General features: G+C 40.0%; 12 protein-coding genes across 12 annotated transcripts; 7 read left to right on the top strand and 5 right to left on the bottom strand.

Moving 5' to 3' along the window:
• Nucleotides 1–905: 905 nt before the first annotated feature.
• ANP1 (Anp1p) lies at nucleotides 906–2,258 on the top strand (the record flags this gene model as incomplete). Its single annotated transcript, XM_022822391.1, has 1 exon — nucleotides 906–2,258. The coding sequence occupies one exon, from the start codon at nucleotides 906–908 to the stop codon at nucleotides 2,256–2,258; it is 1,353 nt and encodes a 450-aa protein (XP_022674218.1).
• A 638-nt stretch (nucleotides 2,259–2,896) lies between these two features.
• On the top strand, nucleotides 2,897–4,066 carry RAD23 (Rad23p; the record flags this gene model as incomplete). The annotated part of the gene is made up of 1 exon (XM_022822390.1): nucleotides 2,897–4,066. The coding sequence occupies one exon, from the start codon at nucleotides 2,897–2,899 to the stop codon at nucleotides 4,064–4,066; it is 1,170 nt and encodes a 389-aa protein (XP_022674217.1).
• Nucleotides 4,067–4,514: 448 nt separating this feature from the next.
• UTR4 (putative acireductone synthase UTR4) lies at nucleotides 4,515–5,180 on the bottom strand (the record flags this gene model as incomplete). Its single annotated transcript, XM_022822389.1, has 1 exon — nucleotides 4,515–5,180. The coding sequence occupies one exon, from the start codon at nucleotides 5,178–5,180 to the stop codon at nucleotides 4,515–4,517; it is 666 nt and encodes a 221-aa protein (XP_022674216.1).
• A 1,029-nt stretch (nucleotides 5,181–6,209) lies between these two features.
• On the top strand, nucleotides 6,210–7,622 carry bioA (uncharacterized protein; the record flags this gene model as incomplete). The annotated part of the gene is made up of 1 exon (XM_022822388.1): nucleotides 6,210–7,622. One exon carries the CDS (start codon nucleotides 6,210–6,212, stop codon nucleotides 7,620–7,622), a length of 1,413 nt encoding a protein of 470 aa, XP_022674215.1.
• Nucleotides 7,623–9,052: 1,430 nt separating this feature from the next.
• On the top strand, nucleotides 9,053–10,501 carry SIP5 (Sip5p; the record flags this gene model as incomplete). Its single annotated transcript, XM_022822387.1, has 1 exon — nucleotides 9,053–10,501. One exon carries the CDS (start codon nucleotides 9,053–9,055, stop codon nucleotides 10,499–10,501), a length of 1,449 nt encoding a protein of 482 aa, XP_022674214.1.
• A 647-nt stretch (nucleotides 10,502–11,148) lies between these two features.
• Nucleotides 11,149–11,472, top strand: RPP1A (ribosomal protein P1; the record flags this gene model as incomplete). The annotated part of the gene is made up of 1 exon (XM_022822386.1): nucleotides 11,149–11,472. The coding sequence occupies one exon, from the start codon at nucleotides 11,149–11,151 to the stop codon at nucleotides 11,470–11,472; it is 324 nt and encodes a 107-aa protein (XP_022674213.1).
• Nucleotides 11,473–11,944: 472 nt separating this feature from the next.
• Nucleotides 11,945–13,059, bottom strand: RPL13B (60S ribosomal protein eL13; the record flags this gene model as incomplete). The annotated part of the gene is made up of 2 exons (XM_022822385.1): nucleotides 11,945–12,540; nucleotides 13,056–13,059. The coding sequence occupies 2 exons, from the start codon at nucleotides 13,057–13,059 to the stop codon at nucleotides 11,945–11,947; spliced, it is 600 nt and encodes a 199-aa protein (XP_022674212.1).
• A 1,183-nt stretch (nucleotides 13,060–14,242) lies between these two features.
• Nucleotides 14,243–15,150, top strand: RPS16B (40S ribosomal protein uS9; the record flags this gene model as incomplete). Its single annotated transcript, XM_022822384.1, has 2 exons — nucleotides 14,243–14,266; nucleotides 14,743–15,150. 2 exons carry the CDS (start codon nucleotides 14,243–14,245, stop codon nucleotides 15,148–15,150), a joined length of 432 nt encoding a protein of 143 aa, XP_022674211.1.
• A 537-nt stretch (nucleotides 15,151–15,687) lies between these two features.
• FDO1 (Fdo1p) lies at nucleotides 15,688–16,821 on the top strand (the record flags this gene model as incomplete). The annotated part of the gene is made up of 1 exon (XM_022822383.1): nucleotides 15,688–16,821. The coding sequence occupies one exon, from the start codon at nucleotides 15,688–15,690 to the stop codon at nucleotides 16,819–16,821; it is 1,134 nt and encodes a 377-aa protein (XP_022674210.1).
• A 661-nt stretch (nucleotides 16,822–17,482) lies between these two features.
• Nucleotides 17,483–18,796, bottom strand: SUB2 (ATP-dependent RNA helicase SUB2; the record flags this gene model as incomplete). Its single annotated transcript, XM_022822382.1, has 1 exon — nucleotides 17,483–18,796. One exon carries the CDS (start codon nucleotides 18,794–18,796, stop codon nucleotides 17,483–17,485), a length of 1,314 nt encoding a protein of 437 aa, XP_022674209.1.
• Nucleotides 18,797–19,257: 461 nt separating this feature from the next.
• On the bottom strand, nucleotides 19,258–20,781 carry KLMA_10697 (uncharacterized protein; the record flags this gene model as incomplete). Its single annotated transcript, XM_022822380.1, has 1 exon — nucleotides 19,258–20,781. The coding sequence occupies one exon, from the start codon at nucleotides 20,779–20,781 to the stop codon at nucleotides 19,258–19,260; it is 1,524 nt and encodes a 507-aa protein (XP_022674208.1).
• Nucleotides 20,782–22,698: 1,917 nt separating this feature from the next.
• On the bottom strand, nucleotides 22,699–24,408 carry KLMA_10696 (cd12148 family transcription factor; the record flags this gene model as incomplete). The annotated part of the gene is made up of 1 exon (XM_022822379.1): nucleotides 22,699–24,408. The coding sequence occupies one exon, from the start codon at nucleotides 24,406–24,408 to the stop codon at nucleotides 22,699–22,701; it is 1,710 nt and encodes a 569-aa protein (XP_022674207.1).
• Between the last annotated feature and the right edge of the window lie 2,339 nt (nucleotides 24,409–26,747).

Raw genomic sequence — 26,747 nt, 5'->3', positions numbered from 1 at the left:
AATGCTCAGACAAGGGTGTACCTACCAATTTTTTTTCCTTCTTGTTTTTGTTTTTGTTTATGTTTTTGTTTATACATGAATTTTTTTTTTTTTAAATTCTAGTTCCTATCGAGTGTTTCGAGATCCATGCTGCATTCACCACTGATGTAACGTCTTACAAGCTTGCTAAGGGTTTAGGCCTGAGTTTGGGCCCGAGTTTGAGCCTGAGTTTGGACATGAGTTTCGGCCTCACGTCTCGCTCAACTATAAAAGTAGTGGGCTTACTTGGTACTACTATTACACACTTGAATGGAAATCGTGGGAAGTTAGTTCGGCATCTGTTGACCTCCTCAAGTTTCTTGTAGGGCTCCCGTTTCCTTCACTTCATTTACCCTTATTACGTACGTATCTTTCTTTCCACTCACATTTTTCCTCTTTCTCCGTAGTTTCTAAACAAATTTATCTACAATTTCTATTGTCTGTAATGCGTATGCGTAATCCTGCCTTTCTGCCTGCAATTTCTTATATGATGAAAAATGGTGTATTGGAGGAAGACAGAAATATTTTTGAACTTTCTTGATCTATATATATAAAACATACAACACTTGTTACATTGGAGAGAGAGAGAGATAGTAGGCTTCAAGGAGACGGTACTCACGTTGGCGTCGAGACTGTAAGCATCCACACCCACATCACTGAGACAACTCTTTTGGCATTTGAACAGTGTAAATCAGTGTGTTTTTACTAAAAAAAAATAGAAAGAGAGACAGAAAGAGTGAATATTTTTGAGATAGAATTTGATTTGATATAAAATATTCTTGTTGTTCTAGTGGTTTTAGCTTGCATACCTTTGAACTAGGAAGTAGAGGAAGGAAATATACTATACTAAACAGCACGACAAGATACTCTCCAATCCCATTTTCCAGATGTTGTCGAAGGGGAAGAATAGATTTACGAGTCTGACTGCTGTTTCTTTGATCGGATCGGTCGTTGCAGGGTTTCTTATACTTCGCATTCTTTTGCCCACTGTCTTACAAGTGGTGCCAGTAGTCTCCGGGACTTCATACGCCAATCGGTTCAGAAATCTGCCGCAAGTCGAATACTATGACTTGAACAACTACCAGGGAAAACCTAATGGGTGGCAGACGGGCGATAGAGTGCTCTTCTGTGTTCCTTTGAGAGATGCCGCAGCTCACTTGGACATGTTCTTCGACACCATGGACAAGTTGACATACCCACATAACCTTATCGATCTATCATTCCTAGTCAGTGACTCGAGTGATGACACCATGAGCGTGCTACTTTCTCACTTGAGAAAGGCACAGTCCAACCAGGACAAGACAAAACGTTTCGGAAACATTGAGATCTTCGAGAAAGATTTCGGGCAGAGCGTGGGCCAATCGTTCTCTGATAGGCACGGGTTTGCCGCACAGGGACCCAGAAGAAAATCTATGGCCAAGGCAAGAAACTGGCTTGGATCAGCAGCTTTGAAGCCCTACCACTCGTATGTTTACTGGAGAGACGTCGACGTCCAAACGATACCAAACACCATCTTGGAGGACTTGATGCATCACGACAAAGATGTTATCGTGCCAAATGTCTGGAGACCCTTACCAGACTGGCTAGGTAATATACAACCATACGATTTGAACTCTTGGGTGGAGTCAGAGGGTGGTTTGCAATTGGCAGACTCATTGGATGAAGACGCGTGTATCGTTGAGGGTTACCCAGAATACGCTACATGGAGAACTCACTTAGCGTACATGAGAGATCCAAGCGGTGACCCAGAAGTGGAAATGGAACTTGATGGTATTGGTGGTGTCTCCATTCTATCGAAGGCCAAAGTGTTTAGAACAGGTTCCCACTTCCCCGCATTCTCATTCGAAAAACACGCAGAGACAGAGGCTTTCGGTAAACTATCGCGTAGAATGCAATACAGCGTTGTTGGTCTACCACACTACGTGATATGGCATATTTACGAGCCTTCAAGCGATGACTTGAAGCATATGGCATGGATGGCAGAAGAAGAAAAACGTCGTGTCGAAGAACAAAAGATCCAAGAGTTCTACGCAAGAATCTGGGATATCGGCTTCGACGACATGAGAGATGAGTGGGAACTCGAAAGACTTCAAATCCTGAAGAACATAGACCCTAACGTCCTAGATAGAAAGATTCAAGTGGACTGGTCCGATGATGAAGGAAATGGAGCCGGTTCCAATAACGACGGAAATAACAAAGATTCGCATGAAGTTCCTTTAGAATTCGACCCATCCCATTAATAGAAGAAAGAAGAAAGAACCACATGCAGTATTTGATACCTCTCCGTTTCAGAGATAACCCTATCCTAATATAATTACAAGAGTAGGCTAAGATTTCAACCCAGAAAAAAATACAACAAAAAAAAGATCAGTAATAATACGACCCATTCACATTACTTCCAGCCACACTCTCTATATATCCCTTCAATTTTGTTCTTACAACACCATTCGATATTGCTAATGGACACAACGATAAAGATATCCCTCCTTCGTCCTATAATCTTCCAAATTAATAGACTATTTTTCTATCACTGAGCATCTCTATCAATGCTGTATACTATAAACTAGTGTTGTACTTATATAAAATCTGAAATATCTACCTCTGTTAAAATTAGTCTAGCAGACTGTAAAAACGTGTCGCATGTATGCTTTCCATTGCTGCTATGTAGGAATTATATCACTCACTGTTAAGGTTGTTGTATTCTTATATTTGATTATTTTTTTTATTGTCATACATACACTATTATTATGAATAAAAAGTAGTGTTCTGGAAATTAATGTGTATTATGATTTGGAGAATTTGTTCTAATGACTAGGGTGGCGAAGAGGAAAAAGAGGTTGAAGGAGAACACCAGTCAACGAAACAAGTGCTCGGTAGAATGCTAGTCAACTTTAAAGATTTTAAGAAGGAGAAATTACCAATCGAATTGACTGAAGATGCCACCATTCTTCATGCAAAAGAATTAATCGCCGAACAAAAGCATTGCGAGCCATCGCAAATCAAATTGATATATTCCGGTAAGGTGCTACAAGACACCAAGACTGTGTCAGCATGCAATTTGAAGGATGGAGATCAAGTTATCTTCATGATAAGTAAATCTAAAAAGAAGGCCGAGGTTAAGGTAACAGAGTCTGCTGTTGAACCACGCGAAGAGTCCCAAGATGCTTCAACGACTGCTACTACTGGCGCCGCTGGCGCAGCAGCTCCAAGTGCAGCACAGGCTCCAGCTCCAGCAACTGGGAATCCAGAAGCAAGTACTGAAAATACCCAGACGGAAGGAGCTGCTGCAACTACTACCGATGCCTCCTTCGTTACAGGGTCCCAGCGTAACGAAACTGTTAATAGAATTATGGAAATGGGATATGATCGTGATCAAGTAGAACGTGCCCTAAGAGCAGCCTTCAACAATCCAGATCGTGCCGTCGAATACTTACTAATGGGTTTACCTGAGGTCAGTGAGACGCATCACCAACAGGAACAACAAGCGGATCCTTCTTCTGAAGCAAGTGCTGTTGCCAACGAACCCTCTCAGGATGCCACTCACGAAGACAATCTTTTTGCGCAAGCCGAAGCAAACAACAGTGGACATGGACCAGAATCTGGTGCTGCTCTTGGTGACGAAGAGATGGGAACCATCGGATTGACTATGGAAGATATCACTCAATTGCGCGACGTAGTATCTGGCCATCCAGAAGCCATTATGCCTCTTTTTGAAAGTTTAAGCACACGTTATCCTCATCTACGTGAAACTATGCTGCAAGATCCTCAAAGATTTATCACTGTACTATTGGAAGCAGTTGGCGGATCATTGACAGATAGCTTGGCTGAAAATCTTGGCGATGAACAGCTCGAAAGTTCCTTAGGGGATATTGGTGAACAAGCTCAAGTCCCAGCTCCAAATGTGACAATTTCAGCAGAAGATGAAGCAGCTATTGGAAGGCTTTGTGAACTAGGGTTCGAGCGTACTTTAGTGATCCAAATCTACTTTGCATGTGACAAGAACGAAGAAATAGCCGCCAATATGCTTTTCAACAACTATGCGGATTAAGGTTTTTCTACTCACTCATCCTTGTTAATGCCACACAATATTATACCACTATTACAAGTATATTTCATACACCTTAGGAGAGACAAAAAAAAGCTACTACGAACATAATAACAAAAATGATAATTTTATATACTCACTTTGGGGGTATGTGAATTGGCCTTTCCATTAACCGCCGGCTATGTTTAACTTTACATCTTGTTCTCGAATAGAACTCTAGTAAATTCCTTGAAAAAGTACCAATCACATTAATTGTATTCATATGTCTATATCGAGCAGCAAGAATATTGTAAGGCCTGACTTACCATCCTTGGACCTCTATACCTCATACTAATGATCAATTTCCATTTAGTTGTTATGTTAGTACTAATAATATTTTTATCATTTCATTATCGTTTTATTATTTTATTATTATATTGTTATTATATTGTAAAGTATATCCCATTGATTATCATAGAGAAGAGAAATCTGTCACCGATGTGTATTTTTCAGCATCTGGAACAGGATTATTACCAGGTCTAATCGCCAAGAGAGTCTTCACGCCTACCTGGTTAGCGGCATCTAGCTCGAGGTGGTTGTCACTTATGAAAACAACATCACTTGCCGATTCTGGAGCAACTCCAATACTTTTTAGAATATTAGCATACGACTGTGCTTCCGTCTTCTTGCCTGACGTGTTGATGTCAAAGTACCCAGCAATGTACTTTGTGAGATCGATGCCACCTTCTACATTCTGGAATAAAAGGACCTGCGCTTTGACAGAACCCGAAGAGTATATGTAAACATTAGATTCATGCTTCTTAATGAATTCTATCGCATCTGGATAGATTGGCGATTTGATTTCACCACTTTTGTAGCCTTGCTCCCAAATATGCCCTTGCAATTGCTTTAGAACAGAGTCCTTAATGTCGTTGTTGACCAAGCTTTCAATGTGCTGCTTCAAGGAAACCGGGTCTTGCGAAACAGGGAACTGCTTTAGCAACGCTTGCAAAGAGGGATCTTCCGTATTCACAACTGAATCAACATGTTTCAAGAAAAAGGGGAATAACGTCTCTTTCACAAACGAAATAGGGCAAACTGTCCCTTCAATATCCAAGATATACTTCAATTGACTCATACCACTTTACTGTTTCCCCTTCCAACACACAAGGCCAATGATTACTGTGCTTCAGTTAGAGTTAGATTAATATCGTATCTTCTTCTCAGCCGCTACCCCTGAAATATCTTATAGTTAAAGTGCTTTTGCAGTACCTCGATAAAACGAAGCTCATCTTAAGATCGATTATCTTTTTCTTTGGTTGCTACCCTTGCTAATTTTCAATAGTAGAGAACACGGAATTTCGATATCCATCGGCTGGAACAACCTAAAAGAGTAATGGAATGAAACTAAGCGTTGAAAAAATCAGAAGCGAGTTGAAGGCCTAAGGGTAGTCTTTAAACGCAGCAGTTAGCAGCGACACAGCGGTATCCCTTTTAGGCATCTCAAGCCGCTGGAAGTAGCTTAGGCAGCCTTTTTTTTTTATGCAGTAACGACAACAATAGCGCAAATTGAACCTTCCCACTTTTAGTCTAGTCCAGTCTGCATCCATCTCATGCGGCTGCTACATTATTGCGCCGAGATCCTCGACCGCTGAATCACACTGTTTGCGGATTATTTCCCTGATGTGGGAGTTTCAGTATACAGATGAGATCTTCGAAACATTGTATGTATGAAAATATGGCGAGATGTCAGTTTTTTTTTATTACATGAAAAGAGATATACAATTTATCCAAACAAATAAGTGATAAGGGTGCATTACTTGACATCGACACCTTGGATAAACGTAAAGCTTGACTATGCTTGAGAAGGTAACTGGTGCCGTAAAGTTTCTCGATGTACGATTCTCTCCCTCCCTCCCTCCCTCCCCAAAATTTGTATATAAAGAGTAGGTTTGTTCATCAACTGTAGCTTCAAATGTTCAATACAATCTTAGCGTCAGTTTTCTTGTTATACTTCAAGCAATACAAACATCAATACAAAACTGTATTAAACAACGACAGCTACCTACGATTGACGCTTTAAAGACTAACAAAAGCAGAAGTTATCATAAATATTTTAAACGACAAAAAAAAATATTATTATTATTATTACTATTAAAAAGATAAAATGACAGTTACAACCGACAACGACTCTTACGTGTTCCAAGGTTTGATCGACAGAAAGCTACCAGAAGTTCAAGGTGGTAAGGGCTGCAAGATCATTGTTGAAAAGAATGGTAAAGTACACGAGGACATTTTTGACGGTATCACCGGTGCAGCTGTTGGTGCATTGGGATGGGGTGATGAGGACATCCATGGAATTATGAGCGAAGCTGCCAAGACCCACACCTACACATTCCCATCTTTGATTGGTAATCCTCAATCTGAAGAGTTGGCCAAATTCTACATTGATAACTCACCAGAAGGTGTGTTCGCATCAGCCTTATGGTGTTGCAGTGGTTCTGAAGCAAACGAAAATGCTATGAAGATCATCAGACAATACCAAGTCGAACGTGGTCAAAGCAAGAGAACCAAGATCATCTCTAGAGAATCTTCGTACCACGGTTTCACTTTGGGTGCCTTGTCCATCTCTCACAACCCAAGAGCCGAGCAATTCAAAGAGATCTTGCTTGACCAAAACGAGCTTTGCTTGAAGATGCCTGTCTGCTACCCTTACAGATTTATGAAGAAAGGTGAAACAGAAGAGGAGTACTCTGCCAGATTGATTGACAGCTTGGAAAAATTGATTTTGGACAACGATCCAACTACGATCTCCGTTGTGCTTGTCGAGACTTTGCCAGGTTCTTCCTTGGGTACTACTCCTCCACCAAAGGGCTACTTATCTGGTATCCGTCGTATCTGTAACAAGTACGATATTGTTTTCATGCTTGATGAGGTTATGTGCGGGACTGGTAGATCCAATCCTAACGGTAAGCTAAACTGCTGGGAAAACTTCTTAACCCCAGAAGAAGCCCCAGATATCCAATCTGTAGGTAAGACTTTGGGTTCTGGGTACGTCACCATTGCAGGTGTCTTGGTTAGTCCTAAGATCAAGAAGGCCTACGTCGAGGGTACCAACATGGTCATCGGTTCTCACACATACGCCTCCCACGGGTTCAACTGTGCAGTCGCCCTAGGTGTGCAAAAGAAGATCTTGGGCAACGGGTTGACCAAGAACATTTTCGAAAAGGGTAATCTAATGGGTGCCAAGTTGCAAGAAGCGCTACTAAAGGAGGATAATATTGTCGGTGATGTCAGAGGTATTGGTGGTTTCTGGTCTCTCGAATTCGTCAAAGACAGAGCAACCAAGGAACCATTCCCATACAAGACAGACGTCGCACACCGTTTCGAAGCAATTTGCTTCGAAAACGGCATCAACGTCATGGGTATGCAAGGTAACATCGACTTTGTGTCCGGTGATATTGCTCTCTTGGCGCCATCTTTCATCATCACCGAGGATGACGTAGCAACTATTGTTGAAAGAGTTACCAAGTCCGTCAACGATTTGACTGCTGAATTGAAGGCAGAAGGCCTATTCTAAGCTCATAGAGTTTGAGGTATCTCCTATTTTCCCTCTCATACACAAATGTGTATATCTGACGCGCTTATGTTCATGTTTTCTACTTTTCTGATAAATAAATAATAAATAACCTTAAATTCTTTAAACCATTTCAATCTCGAAACTGTTTTTTGTCACCAAAAACTTGTAATGAACAAACAAACAAGGCTGAAGAAGAAGAAGAAAAATAGTATGTGGGGTGGAGGAGAGTGTGTGAAACGTTCTGGCGGGGGGTCAACTTTCCAGAAGAACCAGGACTACGCTGATTTCCCTCTGAGAGAGAGACATTCGAATCTAGTTCCCAACATTTATCGATCACACTCGCAGAACGGGATCCGCCTTTGTTTTGTTTTTTTTTTTTTTTTTTTTTTTTTTTTGAATCATAGTTAGTGGCTTGGCATCTGACACTCTTCCTGCGCCTCTATTTTCCTGAATTAAAGGGTTCCCGAACAGTCGTTATTTGTAATGATAAATAAATAATAGCTAAAGGAAGAAGAGAAAAAAAAAAAAAAAAAAAAGGCACGAGCCTGGCCGGGTTGCGCCCTGCAGGGCGTAGCTCGTGACAATCAATGCTCTGTAAAAGTGTTTAACAGGACTATCTCGTGGCGTCCCAGGGCCGTGTGGAGCGCGGGTCTTCTGTAACCCCCCTCCTCCTCCTCCTCCTCACCCTCCTCCTCACACGAGCTCAACCCCAGCCTTGTTTCCAGGTCGGGTTTAACTCCAAAAACTTCATCTACTTACCTAATAATAAATACTGTCTGTCTTTTATCTCGGAAGGTCTAGATGATGTACATAAGCAAATATACCCGCACCCGCATACGCATACGCAGGTGCGAAGAGAAATATTCAAGAACTGCACACAGGCCATTGTAGATGCCCCACTTTGGCTTGACGAATATGCTTCTTTCGCCGCATTTTACTCTCTTAACCCACCCCTCCTTGTTCTTTACATCAATATCTACACAATATATATATTCATATATATATCTATATCCCGGGCGTATTGTCCGTCCATCTCCTGCATACTTCTTGATCTGTGGCCATTGCTTAACTTAGTATTTTAATTAAGGAAAAATGTTTGTTCTGTATATATATATATATAAATTGGATAAATACCGTTTTCATCATATAGGAAAACTACCCTTTATTATCGAAAAGGGGAGAGAAGTCTGTTAAAGAAGACAGACATAGACACAAGGAGCAGAATCGAAAGAACTGCATCCAGTCGGATCGATAGAGATAGCTAACAAACAGTAGAGTGAACCAACAACGGTATACAGTTGAGATAGTTTCGCTTCATTTTTAATTCTTCTAGGACTTAAGAGAGAGAAATCCAAGTGATTTAGAGCAAAAGGAGATTATTGGGTCTTGAGTTGCTAAACGGTAGCCATAGTATAGTAGTAATAATAGCCATGGGTAATGTTCCAGGAAAGATAGATGGCCCGCAAGAAGCCGGAATCAGAAAACAGCAGCGGTCGGAATCCCTGAACCTGGGCAACCAAGTGCCGAAGAATGGGATTCGTAACCGAAGAGCTACATCTTTGGTGGGAAATTTATTAAGTGCTAGTGGGAGAGCCAGATCAGATTCATACAATGGAAGTAGTTCGAATCCATATAAGAAGAAGTCTGCTAAAGAGAAAGAGAAGGCTAGAGAGAGACATGCAAGACATTTAGTCGTGAACTATAACGAGACCGTTGACGGTGGGTTTTTGGCACCTTTTGGGTGTTACAACTTTGATAAATTGGATTATGACGCGGAAGTAGTGAAGGCTTTGATCATAGATAGGAGACTAGCTCCCTTTTACACGCCGCTGCAGGAGTTTGACGAGTCATGGACACGCGAAGAAATCATCAAGATTGTGGACGGTTTGCCCTTGCATGCTTCGTTCCCGACCGATCCAGAGGAGTTTGAAGGTGTCCCCATCGGAAACCTGGCAGACGATGACTTTGATTATCTTTTAGACAAAAGTCTGTCCAAAAGGGAGCAGAGAAGACAGAGATCCAAGATTTCGAAGGCGAGACTCTATTTCAAGAGGGTTAACTGGCAAGAGAAGGCAAGCGAGAAGTTCCTCGAGCTTAAGCTTAAAGAAAGAAAACATGAGTCACACAAGGTGAGTTCCCTTCCAAGCGATGACTTAAAATATGTACTCTATAAAGATGGAGCAGAATGTCCAATTTGCTTCTTATACTTCCCAAAGCCGTTGAACATATCAAGGTGCTGCCAACAACCGATTTGCACCGAATGTTTTGTACAGATCAAACGCCAAGCGCCCCATTTCCCTCATGAAGAAGTTGATCCAACGAAAGAAGTAGAACCAGATGAGATGAAGGACCCCAATTTATTGGTCAGTGAGCCTGCCAACTGTCCATATTGTGCCACTGCGGAGTTTGGTATCACCTATGACCCGCCCAAAAATAGGACCACCGGCATCAACGGCATTTACCCTTCGGAATACCGTTTATCAGAATTCAGCGGTAAGGATGGAGAACTTTCCAATTCATCCCATAACAACAATACCAGCAGCCCCAATATCGGTGGAGAAAATATTCAAACAATGCGTAGAGGCTCTATTCCTGCACACGACCCCTCTGTGATTACCGCTGATACTATCAGGCCTGATTGGGAAGTGAACTTAAACAAGGAAAGGCTAAGATTGGCAAGAAGATCAGCCAATGCCACAGCCATACATATGAGCAACCAATTGATTGACCCGGAATACCCTTCAAGACATGAATCATTTTCATCATCCATTGGGGGCCCTGACACCCCACATAGTCCATCAAGGCGTCAAAAAACGTTGGAAGATCTGGATGATGAAATGGTTCAAAGGGCTATCAAGTTAAGTTTACAAGAGCACTGATGCATGTATGATATGATGTATAACGACTATGATATGACTTATGATACGACACTCCACATTAATTTCATTATTGCATCTACTCTTTTATTGAAGGGACGAACCTTTTCGTAAATTTCGATAAGGAAAAAAATTCTCTTCCAATGTGCTTAAATGATAAACTGCACTTATAGTTATACATGTGCGTACAGTATATCTTTCTATATCGAGTAGCGTAAATATAAAATGACTTTACTATGAGAAACACAGTTGCAGAAACAATATTCCTTCTTTCTGTTTTTATTATTATGACACTAGACATTTTATTCAGATCACGTGCGAACGTCTTTTTTAAACATTGCTTTTTCTAACCACAATGTGTAAATTGGAAATGTGAGAAATCACTTAAGACGAACTATCATCATTCACGAGACCACGCAAAGACTTTTCTGAAATTTTTGAACTTTTTCAGTTGAGATGCAATTCGAATAAAAGTTTAGAAGAGACATTTGCAGATTAACCATTGAATTTACCTGGTTTAGAACATTTATTAGATGTGTTAACAAAAGTTTTTATTTGTTGTTTTCCTAGCACCAAAGAAATAGTCTGCTTCATAACGAGCTTAATTTGATTATCTCTACAACCCCAGAACCAGGAAAGTATTATTAGAAATGTCTACTGAAACTGCTTTGTCCTACGCTGCCTTGATCTTGGCTGATGCTGAAATCGAAGTCTCTGCTGAAAAGTTGTTGGCTTTGACCGATGCCGCTAAGGTTCCAGTTGAAGGTATCTGGGCTGACATCTTTGCTAAGGCTTTGTCTAAGCAAAACATCAAGGACTTGTTGGTTAAGTTCGAAGCTGGTGCTGCCGGTGCTGCTCCAGCTGCTGTCGGTGGTGCCGCTGGTGCCGCTGGTGAAGAAGCTGCTGCTGAAGAAAAGGAAGAAGAAGCCAAGGAAGAATCCGATGATGACATGGGTTTCGGTTTGTTCGATTAAATTAATTTCACTTTTAACATGGGAAAAGATTATTCTGTTTTTATTAGTACATTAGTATACTATTTACTACGTTAATTTGGAATCAAATAAATATACAACACCAAAGTTCATTCTTTCTAATTCATTGCATCGTCTTTGTGTATTACTCCAATTTCAGTACATAAGTTATGTATAATATATTGCATCATCTAGATGTTAATATATATGCCTAAATTATGACACTTCGAAGTCGCACCCGTTCACCGCTGAAGTATGATACGGATTAGTATTGCTTAGATGACTATAACAATTATTCACAAATGCCGCTTCACGACAGAGCCAAACTATATACGAAAAGATAACGCAACTACATGTAGTAGCAGTATTTAATAAAACCGTAAACGATATTAAATGACGGATAAGATATTTGATTAAAGATTTATAAAATAAAACAACTTGTTTTCTAGTAATTGAATAATAGTTATGATGTTGCTTATTTCTTCTTTTCAGCTTCAGCTTCAGCCTTGTCCTTAGCTCTCTTTTCTCTGATACCCTTGTATCTCTTTTCGGATCTAGCCAATCTCAAGGTTCTGTAAGCGGATTCACCGTTGTCTTCAACAGCTCTGGTTTCAGAGTCAGTAACTGGTTGGACAATTGGGAAGGAAGCAGCAGCAGACAAAACTTGTTCAGCTTCTGGAGCCTTACCCTTTCTTGGGAAGACGATGATCTTAGATTGGTATTCCTTCAATCTTTGAACGTTCAAGTCCATGATTTCTTGGTTTCTGTTTTGACGTCTGTGGTCAACAGCAATACCAATAGTTCTGGCGTAAGCAGCGGTCAAACCAGCAGCCTTGATTTCAGCCAAGGTGAAACCTCTACCAGCTCTAACCTTTCTGTTGTACTTAACAGTTGGGGCTCTGACAACTGGTCTCAACAAGTCCAATGGTCTTGGGGCGATCTTGGCAGCCTTGGCAGCTCTGGCGTGACGTCTAGAGACCTTCTTACCAGCTTGGTCGAAGTGAACTCTGACACGTTCTTGCCAGTGCTTTCTGAAGTGGTTCTTCAAAATTGGTAAGTTCTTGGAGATAGCTGTTTAATAATATTATTGTAAACAATAATAAGCGATTGTTAGTCAAAATAGTTCATAATTAGTAGTGGTTGAAATGCCATGTATTCCTATACAGGAATCTGTAAAAATGGAGTGTCTTAGATTTCGTGTCTTCGGTCTCTTTTGTAGTCCAATACGAGTGATTACAAAGTAACCTTTCAATAACTAATAAGTGAATTAAACTCAACTTTACTCCTGTGTAGGATGAGTATTAGGAGAAACTAACGAAACAACTGTGATATAACACTATCTGATCCATAAATATTTCATCCCAAAATCAATCACATTCATGAAGTATTATACCACTATATTATGCCACTGTTCAATTCAGTCATATATCCCATGTTTCTCGTCTTAGATTTAACTTAATGTAAATGCTTTCTCATTTAAGTGGTTCTATTATATTCCATCTCGGTTCATTTTAAAACGTCTAAGCCCTAATAACTCCAACTTTACTGGCACGTCGGTGCTGTTTATAGCTCATTTATTAACATACCCATTGTTACTTGATCCTTGGTTTACCTTAACGTGGTCTTAAGCTATATGATACAACTACTATAATAACACACACCTTGCTTAACTTCAATATTATAACTAGCACTTAAAATTTTGAATAATATTATCCTATCGAGAAGGGAGAGAGGCCAGGCATCTGCGAAACTCTCAGGCAGCATACTACAGCAAGGCACAACCAGCAGTTCTGGCGGTCGCAAAGGTTTGGAGCTGAGCTTAGGCGGGCTAGGCAGGAAGGGATTGAGCCTGGCAGAGAGGGGAAGGTGTGTACAGTGGCAGAAGCTGGGAGAGATACCACAGCGAACCAGGCTAGGCTAGGCAGGTCCCACACTCGGTGCGTTGGGATAGACAGAGAAAGTTGGGGAATGGGGTGAGATGGAGCTGCAACTGTGTGTGACAATAGTGCGCCTCCAGTGGACAGTTGAAGTGAGGGTGGATAATCCATGAAAAACATACGATAATATACCTAAAAGAGTAATAGTGACTGCTATGAAAATTTGAAAATACAGGGTGCACGGAAAACAGTCACAAATATAATGAGGGACTGTTAGATTGAAAATCAGTACACCAAGACATATATTTTCACACCATACGAAACACTGATTAATAATAATTACCATAAAAGGAAAGGTTAACCGTCAGGTCTACGAATTTTCTGGTCTCTGTCTTGGGTAAGCAAGTAATTGGTACCTTGCCTACTCTTCGTCTAGGTGGTCTACTGCCCGTAACCCAGGGCCAGAGATTCCTCTCAGCAGGGAACGAGTATCTTCCCAACCAGGAGAGAGGGCAATTCTAGGTGGTATCCAGGGAGGGGGGCGGAGAGTTTCCAACCTTTTGGTACCATTACCGTGATGGGGTAGGCTAGGCAGAAGAGGTTCCCAGCCTAACCTCTACTCTAGACTCACTTTCCCCTCTCTCTGCTTAGTCCCCGAATGGACTCTAGGTAGCTTCGTTAGGCTGCTTCTGCCCAGGATGGAGTGCCCCCCCAGTCTCGTAGGCCACTGTTTTTGGCATAGGTTCCGTTAGCTTCACCAAAGTTGAAAAAGTGTTTGAAAAGATATTACATTTGGATTATGTAGCGATTATAGTAGTTATAATAGGTTTTAACGCTTAAAGACAGTTCACGTTATAATTAAGATATAGTTTAGACCGAAGCAAGCAAAGTCGAAGATGTCTACTGTCCCAAGTGTCCAAGTATGTTTACCAAAATAAGAGTACAAATAATGAGAGCTAGCAGAGTAAAGACGATCCATATGGTTTAAACAGATAGAACAACCCATTGTGCAATGAAGAATAGACAAGAGAGTTAAACAACAAATATGAATAGATCGTGGTATAACATTCATGCGTACAACGTGTAATGTATTTTGAACCTGAATTGTCGTAAATACCGATACCGTATTGCGAACTAGAGAATGAGCAGAAATATCTATAATAGAACGCAGGAAGCATGAGATAAACATTCAGATGTATATGCACATCCAGTTTGAAGAATAAAAGAGGAAATAGTGTTGTCCCGATGATACCTTCATACCTATAACCATTTCGTTGATTCATATGCTTATGATTTCAGCTTGCTCTTAACAAAAAAAATCTTCCAGAGGAGCCATTATACTAACATTTATATCATATTAACCTTCCTTGGTTGATAATCTTCCGTTTTAATTTAGACTTTTGGTAAGAAGAAGTCTGCTACTGCCGTCGCCCATGTTAAGGCCGGTAAGGGTTTGATCAAGGTTAACGGTTCTCCAATCACCTTGGTGCAACCAGAAATCTTGAGATTCAAGGTTTACGAACCATTGTTGTTGGTTGGTTTGGACAAGTTCGCCAACATCGACATCAGAGTTAAGGTCACCGGTGGTGGTCACGTCTCTCAAGTCTACGCCATCAGACAAGCTATCGCTAAGGGTTTGGTCGCTTACCACCAAAAGTACGTTGACGAACAATCCAAGAACGAATTGAAGAAGGCTTTCACTTCTTACGACAGAACCTTGTTGATTGCTGATTCTAGAAGACCAGAACCAAAGAAATTCGGTGGTAGAGGTGCTAGATCTAGATTCCAAAAATCTTACCGTTAATCAGGATCATATGGAAATCTACATTTCGCTTTTCTATTGTATCTTATTATCAACATAATACTACATCTACATACTGTATAGCCTAATATCACGGGTAGAACGTTAATATCCCAAAGCCTTGGCTGAATCCTCGAGGCATGTTTCGTGTCTAGCTTGAATGTAACGTACAGGGATGGAAGCACACCCACCTGCACGCATGCGGAATATAGAAGCGTACATCACTGCCTTCTAGAAGCAAAGAAATGGTCGCGTTTTAGTGAACAGGTTCTGCTGTCACGTGACAAGAATGAAGTTTTCGCATGATTACGCGTTGTTTCGCGTCACAGAGTAATTAACAACCACAGTCAAGTAAAAGGATTTATATAACAACATGCTTGAAATTGAATCAAAACAGCCCAACGGCTCGACTGAATCAGAAATCTCCCTCAGTAGGTTGCAAAATATTTTACCCCGGATAATCCAGCAACAGAGTTATACAGTTCTTGTTGGGCTGAGAAGATATTGGAACGTAAATCCGATAAGGGTAAGGAACACAACATGACAGAGAACAATAAGGACCACAATTGTGATCCCGAAAATCATAGTGACTTACAAGATATACAAGGAAACTATTTACCAAAGGATTTGGCTCGTAATAATTCTACTGTCTCGAATTCTTCCTCCTTATCCACACAAGAAGATTCTTTAAATGAGCACGTTAATTTAGCAATAGACAATGCTAGAAAAACCATAGTTACTTTAAAACCAAATCAAACCACGATGATAAGTCCAGAATCTAATGGGAATGGTGAAAAAGAAACTGAGTCTTTAAACGGTGACCCGAATGATGTCTCTTCAACTTTGGAAAGTTTAATGAGTGCACTATCTAAATCACAAGAACGCGTCAAGCAGCTAACGTTAAAAAATATGCTTCTCGTGAAGAACTTACATGAACTGCAGAGTGGCTTCCAAGTGGAACAAACTTTAGCTAAACAACAATTCGAAAGTATGAAGTATAACTTAATATTACAGAAAACAGAGTTGCAAAAGCAATTAGAACACAGTTCGGTAAAGATCACAAAGTACAGGGAAACCATCATGTCCAAGAATAAAGAGATCAACCGTTTATCAAGATTATTGAACCAAAATCAGGCATACAATTCAAGGCTGTCAAGGCCAAACTCAATGCCATCTGCTCATGTGAGAAAACCTCCATATGGTTCGCGACAACTCCACACCTCTGATTCAAATATGCTCAATACCCTTGGTATTCTTGCTACAAAAGTATTGAAGGAGGAACAAAATCCAGCAGGACGTGTTGGTACATCTATAGGCACATCTGCTATTGTCGAAGAGAAACTAGAAAATCCAGATAATACTGAATCTGACATTTCGCATGACGGCACCCAACTGATGGCAAACCAAAGCCAACAATCACAGATTATTCACAGTCCTCAAACACCAGTAGACACAACACCAGCACCAACAATCCCAGCAATACAACCTTTGCCAGCTTTGCGAAATGTGTCGGATATCAAAGCTGAACCCAAACTTTCTACCATGGCTCCGAAAGTAGACAATACCGAGTTACCAACTCTACAGTTAAATAGGCCTCCATTACCAAACGGAACAGCACTGCCGAAGTTGCGCAGTTTCAATACAGCGGATGGTACAGTTAAAGACATTTTCTAATTATTGTACAAACTTGTTGTTCCAAGATATTTCCCCGCAAGGTTTTGTTTCATTTTAATCTCAACCGTCTTCAGCTGCATAATGAAACTATGATCCTTTGAAAAAAAAATGGCGTCGTTAAATTATGATTAAAGAAGGACAAATATTACCACATATTGTCCCAAAAACCTTGACACTGAATGACTTCTTATCAAAAATTAGTATTTCAGGGTTATCCGTCTTTTGCAGACTTAGCTCAGAAAGGTTTAAATTCATACGATTAGTTTTCCATTTTCTTCTTTCTGGTGTAACAATGTACACTATATTCTTCGAAAATACTTTGTTGCCAGGTCGTCTTGCTTGATATTTCTATAGATTAGAATTTAAGACACACCAGAAGTAGTTTAGACTGCTTCAAAATTCATGTAATTTACCACACAATGATATATATAAAATGATATGTTAATAATATATCCTTTATTTTTTTTGTCACATTAACCTTGAAGAGTTAATAAAGAGTCATTTATAGTAGTATAAAAACCATATATTATTTGATAATACACACGTTAGGTTCATTCCAGTTTTTTTTTAATTTAGTTTTACTTAAATTAATGTACTTGATTTTTATTCTAGTTTTCTGCATTGGACTTGGAGCAAAACAGGCTACAACTTAAGAGAGAGTTCAAGTGTTCAAGTAAGTAGATGGATCAACACCTTCTTCTGGGAATTCAGTAATCTTAACGTCAAATCTCTCTTGAATTTTAGCCAAGACTTGTTCATCTTCTGGGCTAGAAATCATGGAGATAGCCAAACCCTTAGTACCAAATCTACCAGCTCTACCAACACGATGTAGGTATTGGTCTGCCTCGTTTGGCATATCGTAGTTGATAGCGAGGTTGATACGTTCAATATCGATACCTCTACCGAACACGTCAGTAGACACACAGATACGCTTTTCGAATTCTTTGAATGCCTTATAACGGGCAATACGTTCTTCTTGCTTCATGTGACCATGCACAGTGATAGCTGGGAAGTTAGAGGCGTTCAATAGTTTGGTTAGTTCGTTAGCTCTTGCAGTGGACTTCACGAAAATGATAACTTGGTTGAATTCCAAGTCGTCTAGCAATTGAGCTAGCTTACGGTTCTTTTCCTTTTCGTCTAGTTTAATGTAGTATTGTTGTAGACCGTGTAGAGTCAATTTAGCCTCGTCATCGACGAAGATTTCCAATGGATTTTGCAAGAATCTTCTGCAGATAGGTCTAATCTCTTGAGATAAAGTAGCGGAGAACATCATGACTTGCTTATCCCTTGGGGTTGCTCTAAAGATGTCTTGTACGTCTCTTCTCATGTCCAATTCCTCCAAAACCTTGTCACATTCGTCAATAACGAAGTTCTTAACGTGGGACAAGTCGATGTACTTATCTCTAACCAAAGCCTTTAAACGACCAGGGGTTGCAACGATAATGTGTGGGACGGTTTCCTTCTTGGCCAACAAATCGATGTCATTCTTGTATTCAGTACCACCGTAGAAGACAGCAGTCTTGACGTCAGGCATATATTTAGAGAATCTCAAGTATTCGTTTCTAATTTGGTAGGCCAACTCTCTAGCGTTACACAACACAACAACGCTGACTTCACCTTGAACTGGGTCTAGTTGCTGCAAAGTGGACAAAACGAACACAGCAGTCTTACCCAAACCAGACTTGGCTTGGCACAAGACATCCGTACCGTGGATAGACTGAGGAATGGTGTGTTGTTGCACTTCAGAAGGATGTTCGAAACCACAATCGATGATAGCTCTCGACAATTCAGGCTTCAACAAGAAATCCTTGAAACCAGTAGAGTGAATACCGACATAAGAACCCTTCTTATCGGCATCCTTGTCTTGGCTTTCGCCGTTGCTCTCAGCATTGACTTCGGCTGCTTTGTTGTCAACTTGAACTTCTTGTTCGTTGTCAGAGTATTCCAATAAATCCTCTTCTGCTTCGTGTGACATTGTTACTATGCTTTTACTACTTCCCCAGCTCTACCAGCAAGACCTAGAAAACCAATTGATCTCCAAATACCACTCTCAAAAATACTAGTAACGCCAAAACGTCCTAATTATGGTGTTCAAGGTCTTAGCATTTTCTTGTTATTTCTCAATTCAATTTATTTTTTTTTTTTCCATCTATTCCTACGAAACAACAAAAAAAAAATAAATAAAATAACAATACTTAGACAGCATGACAAACGGGTTTCGAACTGGACATGACCATACATGTCGTTCTAAGTGATTCGAAGAGATATGGCGCAGATAATCGTTTTGAACGGCGAAAATTAAACTAGTCTTATCGTCCTCGTGTCGTGTAGTAGTTACTGGAGAGAGAAGGAGAAGGAGAAGTAAAGAAAGGACCAGAAGATTTGAAGCACGTGACCTAGATAGGATGCAAGAGTAACAGAGGGACTGTGAGCTTGCTATGATGATGATGATGATGAGGAGGAGGAGGATGATGATGATAGAGATTCCGAGATGACGCGCACCTGGTTAAAAATGTCACATAGGGTGATGCGACTTTCTGGATTGTGTAGTTCTCTATAGAGACGAGACTCGTTCTTACAGATGGTGTCGAGTAATTTTTGAAGCGCGTCTTTAGGATCTACGAGACGATGCTGATGCTGATTCTGGTGGTTCTGGTGGTTCTGATGATTCCGATGTTGCTGATGGAGTTGTGAGTTATTTGTTGAGTTGTTGACTAGTTCTTTTAGGATGCGGGACGCAGGAGAGAGTTGAGATGATGTAACTTTCGAGAGAAGCGTGTCCTGCAAGCTATATTGTAGGCTTTTTGCCAGTATATGGTTCCCCCAGGGAACAGCGAATAGTTTATTATTGAGTTTGTATTTTGTTACGAGTTCGATGCATTGGGACCAGCTCCAATGCTCGAGATGAGTCAATCCTTCCAAGATGATCAACTGTGTTTCTTCTGCTGGGATGTATTTCAGGACGGAATGCAAAAGGTGTAATAGAGGATCACCAGGGTGACCTGGGTGTGATGTTGAATCTAAACTCGGCAGAGCCATGGCACCGATATCTACGACAACGGGATCGCACAACAATTCTACGGAAACGTCCTTTTTCCCAGAATCAGTTTCCAAAATTTTTACGTCGAGTGCCAGTATTACATGTTTTACGCTCGTAGCTGGATCTGCCTGCCGTATTTCATACATGCATAGGTACTGAAAACGATCACAAATGCACAACCGCTTTTGTAGCTGTTGGAGAAATATGGTGTTTAACTGGCTTTGTTTGTTCTTCCATAGCTTGAAATCCTTGAATGTAGCATTAGGTACCGTTGTGCCTGTATTTCCGTAGATCGGCTCATCAGCATGTCTTCGTATAAACCCAGATATCCATTTATTACCAAAGGTTTTAGTTCTTGTGATCAGCGATATACATTCCCGTAAATCAGATATCAGCGGTAAATTCCCATACGCCATGACGTATCCCTGAATATTTCTGACAATAAGAAGCTCCATCTCGGGACTAAACTTCATTTGAGAGGTGTGTGTGAATTCCTTTTGTATTTGATCCATTTCTTCGAATTGCTGCTGCTGCTTCTTAATCGAGGATAAATTAATAGGGATACCAGGAACTCCAGGAACTTGAGCTTCGGTCTGGGTCTGGGCCTGGGCCTGGGTTTGTGTTCGTGTTCGCGCTCGCATTCTAGTTGGTGCCCTTTGTCGTTTCTGGCCCCGATAAGCTTTCATTCTGTCATACAGAGTACTCTTGGGAATCTTGAAGTACATCGCGATCTGCCTAATAGTCGGTCCTCCCTGAGCCTTGTCATACTTCGTGACCTTAATTCCGTTTTCCCTAGAATTATTATCAACGCACATCAAATTGGGAGCATCCCCACCATATTGTTCTTTGATATATGACAACGCTAGTTTGATTCGCTCCTCCTTACTCACTGGTAATTCATGCTCAGATGTTACATCCATAGTCGCCAATATGGCAAGATTGCACAAGATCCTGAATTCTTGATTTCTTGATTTCTTGATTTCTTGATCTCTTTCAATATCAAATCGTATCGTCGTTACCGAAGGTATCAAGCAACTTCACACAGACAGAAAACTTAGCATCAGCCTTCACTTACAAATCTACTTACTAACCGCTGAATTTTCCGCCAAGGCATACTGTATGCATCTTTTTTTTTTTTATTTATTTTTTGTACCTTACTTGATTACTTTATTCAATAAGTCATCGCTCATTTGATACAATACCCTTTACACTCTCTACCTTTCTCATTATCTAGAGATTTCTTTTTCCTTCTAAGTTATCGTCACCCGGCAACATAAAAAAAAGAATAATTGGCAATTCAAACAAAACATCCAAAGGAAAAAAAGCTGTACTGACACGGCATAGAACAAGCGGAAATTTCCGAAAATCTAACCCCTATTGTTCGAAGGGAAAAAGGGATGTACAGTTATTAATTTTTTTTTTAGATCTAATCTATAGTATTTCGAGGGATAGCCAGTATGCTTCTACTGCATGTAGGATGCAACTCCCGTGATCAGCAAATGAATATCTTCAGATTCTGCAACCGGTTGGAAGACGGCGTTCAAAAGGGGCACCCACCCACCCCCGCTACGGATTTTCTTACCTTACATGAGGGGGTTTCGAGGGAGATGTACTTTGAAACTACATAACACAGTACCTCAGTGGCATTCTGGCTGACTACTACCAGTAGTGAGACTACATCAAAGTGCAGGTCTGCATTAGCCCAGTGCTTTTTTCTGCCTGTATCTACTACGTATGGCTGTAAGTAATATGTAATATGTAATCCCGTGTGTAATCCCGTTTGTAATCCCGTATGTAATCCCGTACGTATACGTATTCCCGTGTGTGTAAGCATTTTTTTTTTTATTTACTTGTGTTTGTGCTTGTACTTGTGTTTGTGCTTGTTTTTTTCTTTGATTTAAGTCTCTACGAGGATATCCTGCTCATAACGCCTCGGATATGCAAAGGACCATTATGTATAATTCCGAATCTTCATTTTTTTTTTTTTTTTTGTTTCTGTTTTTCTCAGGCCAATTCGCATTTACTCTTGTAAAGAGCCCCTGTTTGTTTTTTTGGTTTATGCGCGATGCATGCATGCCCGCAATGAGAACTGCTGCTTTCAAAGAGTAGTTTATTTATGTACAGGAATATGATACGAACACTATGCATAAAAGAAGACGTTGAGTATCATTTCTGTTGTTGTTTTTTTTTCTTTCTCACAGAACGCCGAAAGGTGTAATTATGAAGAGACTAACAGGTATATCACACATCATAGCACCAGACACTGGTTTCCTTCTGTTTTGGTTGTTATTTTTTGAGTTGTGCGCTGCCAGTTAGGGAGGGAAAAATGAGAATGATGAAACGAATTGCTTTTGATTGGGCGGATTACGGAACATGTCAAAATGGCTGGTCATTACTTCATGGTGCCGTGGAAGGACGGTCGCCGTGGCTAGCGGGACGCTTTGTATGTTCGTGAAGTGTCGAGAAATATAAGCCTGCTGTCTCAACAGGCTACGTTTGTAGAACAATGAAAGAGAAAGTTAATTTTAGGATAGTTTCGTAGCACAACTTGAACTACTCAGATAGATTGTACCGTGTTACCTTGGTAGTGTAGAAGAATTGTTATTGTTGCAATTATTATTAGTAGTACTAGTATTAGTAGTAGTATTATTATGAATAATATTATTATTTTTTCTTTTTAGCTTCAGGCTCTATATACCTAGCAAACAAGTTGAAGCAAACAAGTTGAAGCAGACACTGTGTGATAATGATGACGTTGTAATTACGGCTTTCGTGGTCGCGGCCGTTTCTTCTATAATTCTTTTAACTCTTTTTTATTAGTTTTTCAAAGCCCGTTCTCAGAATTGAAAGTCATATACCTCATGGTCGTCTAATGATGACAGTGGCCGAAACTGGCCAACAGCACTCGGGAAGTACGATTTCAAAACTTCACCACCAACCTTTGCTGTTAACCAATGACTTTTCGTTGCCTCGAAATACTTTTGGAAACGTACAACATATGAAAAGCATGCATCTTTTGTAATGAGATCAGAGTCGGTATGATACTTATAATTGACCACCTGGAAAGCTTCCAGTATGATTCTGTTGAAAATTTCATGCATTCTTCTTCTCAAATATTCGCTTCCGACAATAGCATCGCATATATCAAGAATCATGTTGATCGTGCTGTAACAAATTGGTGTCGATAGGCTATATTGCTTATCATTAACTGACCCATATAACCATACCTTCTTATGCAAATACAATATAACTTTACAATAAAGTAAGTGAACGTAGATGAACAAACGGGAATCCTCCTTTTCCAAGATGCCGTTCGTTTCTAAACACTCTATGAAAAACGGCGGCAGTGTAGATTTCCACTTATCGATCACACTAGTGAAATTCATGATGTTCTCTGTAGAGTCAATTGTGAATTCGGTCTTTGGACTGTAATTGAGCTTTTTAATACTCTTCAAAATGCCACTTAGTTCAACTAACTTGATGAACACATACTTCTCCTGATATGGCATGTCCTCTGAGAAATCGTCAAGGGTAAGCATCTCCACATCGACATCCATTTCAAAGATATTACCATTTAAGTATGCATTGGACATGATATAGAAGTACCAATAGCATAGCTTCTTGTCTTTTTGAGGGAATGGATCTGAGTCTAAATTCGCTCTATGGAAACCGAAACAATTAATTAAATTGGCTGCAAAAAATAAACTTTCTTCTATAACCAGCTCGTTAGTAGACAGGGATTCGCCTTTAGTTTGTAATAACAGTCCTTGAATCCTTACTAAGGGGTCTGTTTCATAGCTGTAGTTTAACAGACATTTTATCCTTTTCGACATGATTTCTGAAGCAAGATGAATACTTTGAAGGTCATCTAGGAACCGAGGGTCATCTGATGATATGATGGCACATCGTATAATGCATTGGAGTAGTAGCATGGAACACTTACTTTCCTCAAACTGCTCGATAAACTCTTTCTTGTTAATGAATGGAAATATCCAATGGTTGTATTTAAAAAAGTCGTCAATAAGCTCTCGACAAATCGACTTCTTCGGAAGCAAAAGCGCACCTTCTAGCATAAGAATTTCCCACACAGTTACATTTGCATCTGGCAACTGTAACGCTGTCATATTCTTCATATATTGACAGGGATCAACATAGGTATGAATCTGGGTTGGATTGGGTGCATATATCTGATAGTGGGAACTGGAAGGAAAGTAATACATACTAGTGCATTCAAAATTCTTCTTGTGAGAGTGAAAAACAACCTCTTTCAGATCATCTTTCCTCTTAATGAGCTCCTTAAGGTAGTCCATACCGAACAGCCCTCCATCTGCAAGTAAAATCTTCAATCGTTGATGTGCAGTATTCTCAGCGTTGTCGCCAGTTATATAAGTATGATCACTCGTACTTCTCTTCCTTCTTTCATCGGCATGCAATTGGCAAACCGTCCCGAATAACCTACAGTTCGTGCACGGTCTCTGGGCCATTACATCGCACTTGATCTTTCTTCTATGACAAGCAGAACATGCATTTGATCGTCTTCGGGACATCGCACTTTTAGTGTTGTCAAACTGAATTCAATATTGCGATCAAAACAAAAAAATCTGCACTATAATATACTCAAACGGTCATCCAACAAAGTAATTATGTTATATGAGTGGATTATCAGCAATTAAAATAGGTATTTCCTAATTCTATTTTGCTTATTTCTCTTCCAATTAAATGAATTGATAATTTATTAATATTATTCGAGATCCCTAATCTTAGCCTCTCAATTATTCAGTTTCTTTTCACTGTTAAATCAAGACAAATAAAGTGCAATCGAAAAATGATCACTTCACAGCAGTAATATACTGCTATTGAATATGTAGTAAACAGTTTTCTTAGGATAGGTAACGGTTTTTTTCCTGCATAAAGGGTATAGAACAAGTGAAAAAAAAGTCAAAATACTATATGCAACAACAGCCCGGGAAGATGATGATGTAGAGGAACAAGTAAAACTTAAGGTAAAATCCTGCTGAACATTGGCGGAATTCGTTTTCGGCGAAAGGCTCACACAACAGCAAAAAAAAAAAGTTTATATGAACAACAAACAATACTGGCACAATAACATAACCAAACTTCCTATCCCACTGTTACTTTTCCGTTCGGAACTTACTTGCAAACCAAGTAACGTAAGTAGAAAATATAATAATAGTATCCAATATGAGTATTTCCCCAACCTTTGGTGGAACATCGCCTTAGACAAGTTTGGCCAAAGGAATTCTTAGAAGCATAAATGAAACAGATCCACGCCCGTACAGGCACATAAACACTGTGATCTGAACGTAGTAGTGATGTGGCACCAGGACCTCCGACAAAGGAAAAAGAAAAAGAAAACATATATAAAGCGGAAGCCTCTTTATGCAGTCGAATAAATTGCTAAGGTGAATGGAATGATAGATTTCAGAGTCGGAGAGAATTTTGGACGTGGTTTTTTTTGGGATGCACTGCCATAGCAGAAAATCTGGGCATACCGTAGAATACATCGTAGTAATCACACACGCATGCATAACGTAAGGTACACGTTTACTCAATGTCGATGACAACCGGTAGTTTGTACTAGCTCAAAACGGAGAAGCAAAGCGCATCCGAAAAACGAAGAAAAAGAGGATATACTACGGTAGCGCGCGTACATTGTTTTATTTAAGCTTTACTTCCGGAAGTCGAAGAACCATTCTCAAACATTTAGACCTAGATCCAGCTCTGATTTTGTTATAGAGAAACAGTAATAACATTAGGCTACTATAATAGTAGCTAGTGAAACGGTTGAAGCAAGGTGTGTGTGTCTACCCCGACATATACGTCAAGCCTACAATACGAAATAATAATATTATTCAGCAATTAATTTTGGTCTGCGCAGAGCGGCTGCTGCAATTCATGTTCTCTTCTTAACCTAACAAAGGGCACTATAAATGTTCTCAAGGCCGAGAACAATGGAAAATAACTGAAAAGGCTTTACACCCGTAGAAAATATCGCAGGTCCAAGATCGCCGTAATAAGATATTAAAAGCGATACCTTTATTTTTGCATTGACATTGGCTGCAAATATATCTCCCTCCCCCAACATGTATCCCTTACCTTCTCTCACCAATATGATGCGGTAGAAGGCTTCTAGATACTCGTGCTTTCAGCGGAATGAAGGGACGCTTCTTGGAAACTAAGGTGGCTAAATTGTTATACCCTACAGTGTAGATCAGATAGAAACATGATTCTCGCTTGGGCCACAGTTGTGGCTACAGACGGAGTAGCGGAGAAATCAGGCAATGGGAAGCAAACACTAAAGGCCGAGATCCGAGGACATCAGTGCTTTTGACTATTGCTTGTTTGCTCACTTTAAATGACTATTTTAAGAACGATTTCGCTAATCATCAATGAAAGAGAAGGGCGAGCCGGCCGGCTCTTGTTTGAAACTCTGAAAATCGCAGCATCTAATTCTGCAAAGAGTAAATAATACCCTTTTTTGAATTTGGGATTGCCTGCTCAAACTTCAATGTCCACTATATGCTCTCTCTTTCTCTCTCTCTTTTTTTTTTTTTTTTTTTTTTTTTTTTTTTTTTTTTGCATTATAGCGCACCGTGCTTGTGCTTGAATATTAGCTGTATCGAAGGAATGAATACCGGTTTCAAGCTCAAAATGAATGTAATGAATAAGTCGAGATGGCAAAAAGTTGCATAAAGAACATTCTGTACTTTTGTCAAATCTCTAATGCATCCCTCCAGTCATATCTGTTGTACGGTTCTCGTACGGATAAGACTAGGTAGACGCTACCACATTTTCCGCACAGTATAGTACCATTCGGTTATCACTATCGGATGGAAAATCTATACGATAACGGCAATTCTAAGCT

Source organism: Kluyveromyces marxianus, chromosome 1 (genome assembly GCF_001417885.1).
Source record: "Kluyveromyces marxianus DMKU3-1042 DNA, complete genome, chromosome 1".
In the NCBI taxonomy this organism is placed as follows: Eukaryota; Fungi; Ascomycota; class Saccharomycetes; order Saccharomycetales; family Saccharomycetaceae; genus Kluyveromyces; species Kluyveromyces marxianus.
This window is presented reverse-complemented; position numbering and strand designations above follow the sequence as displayed.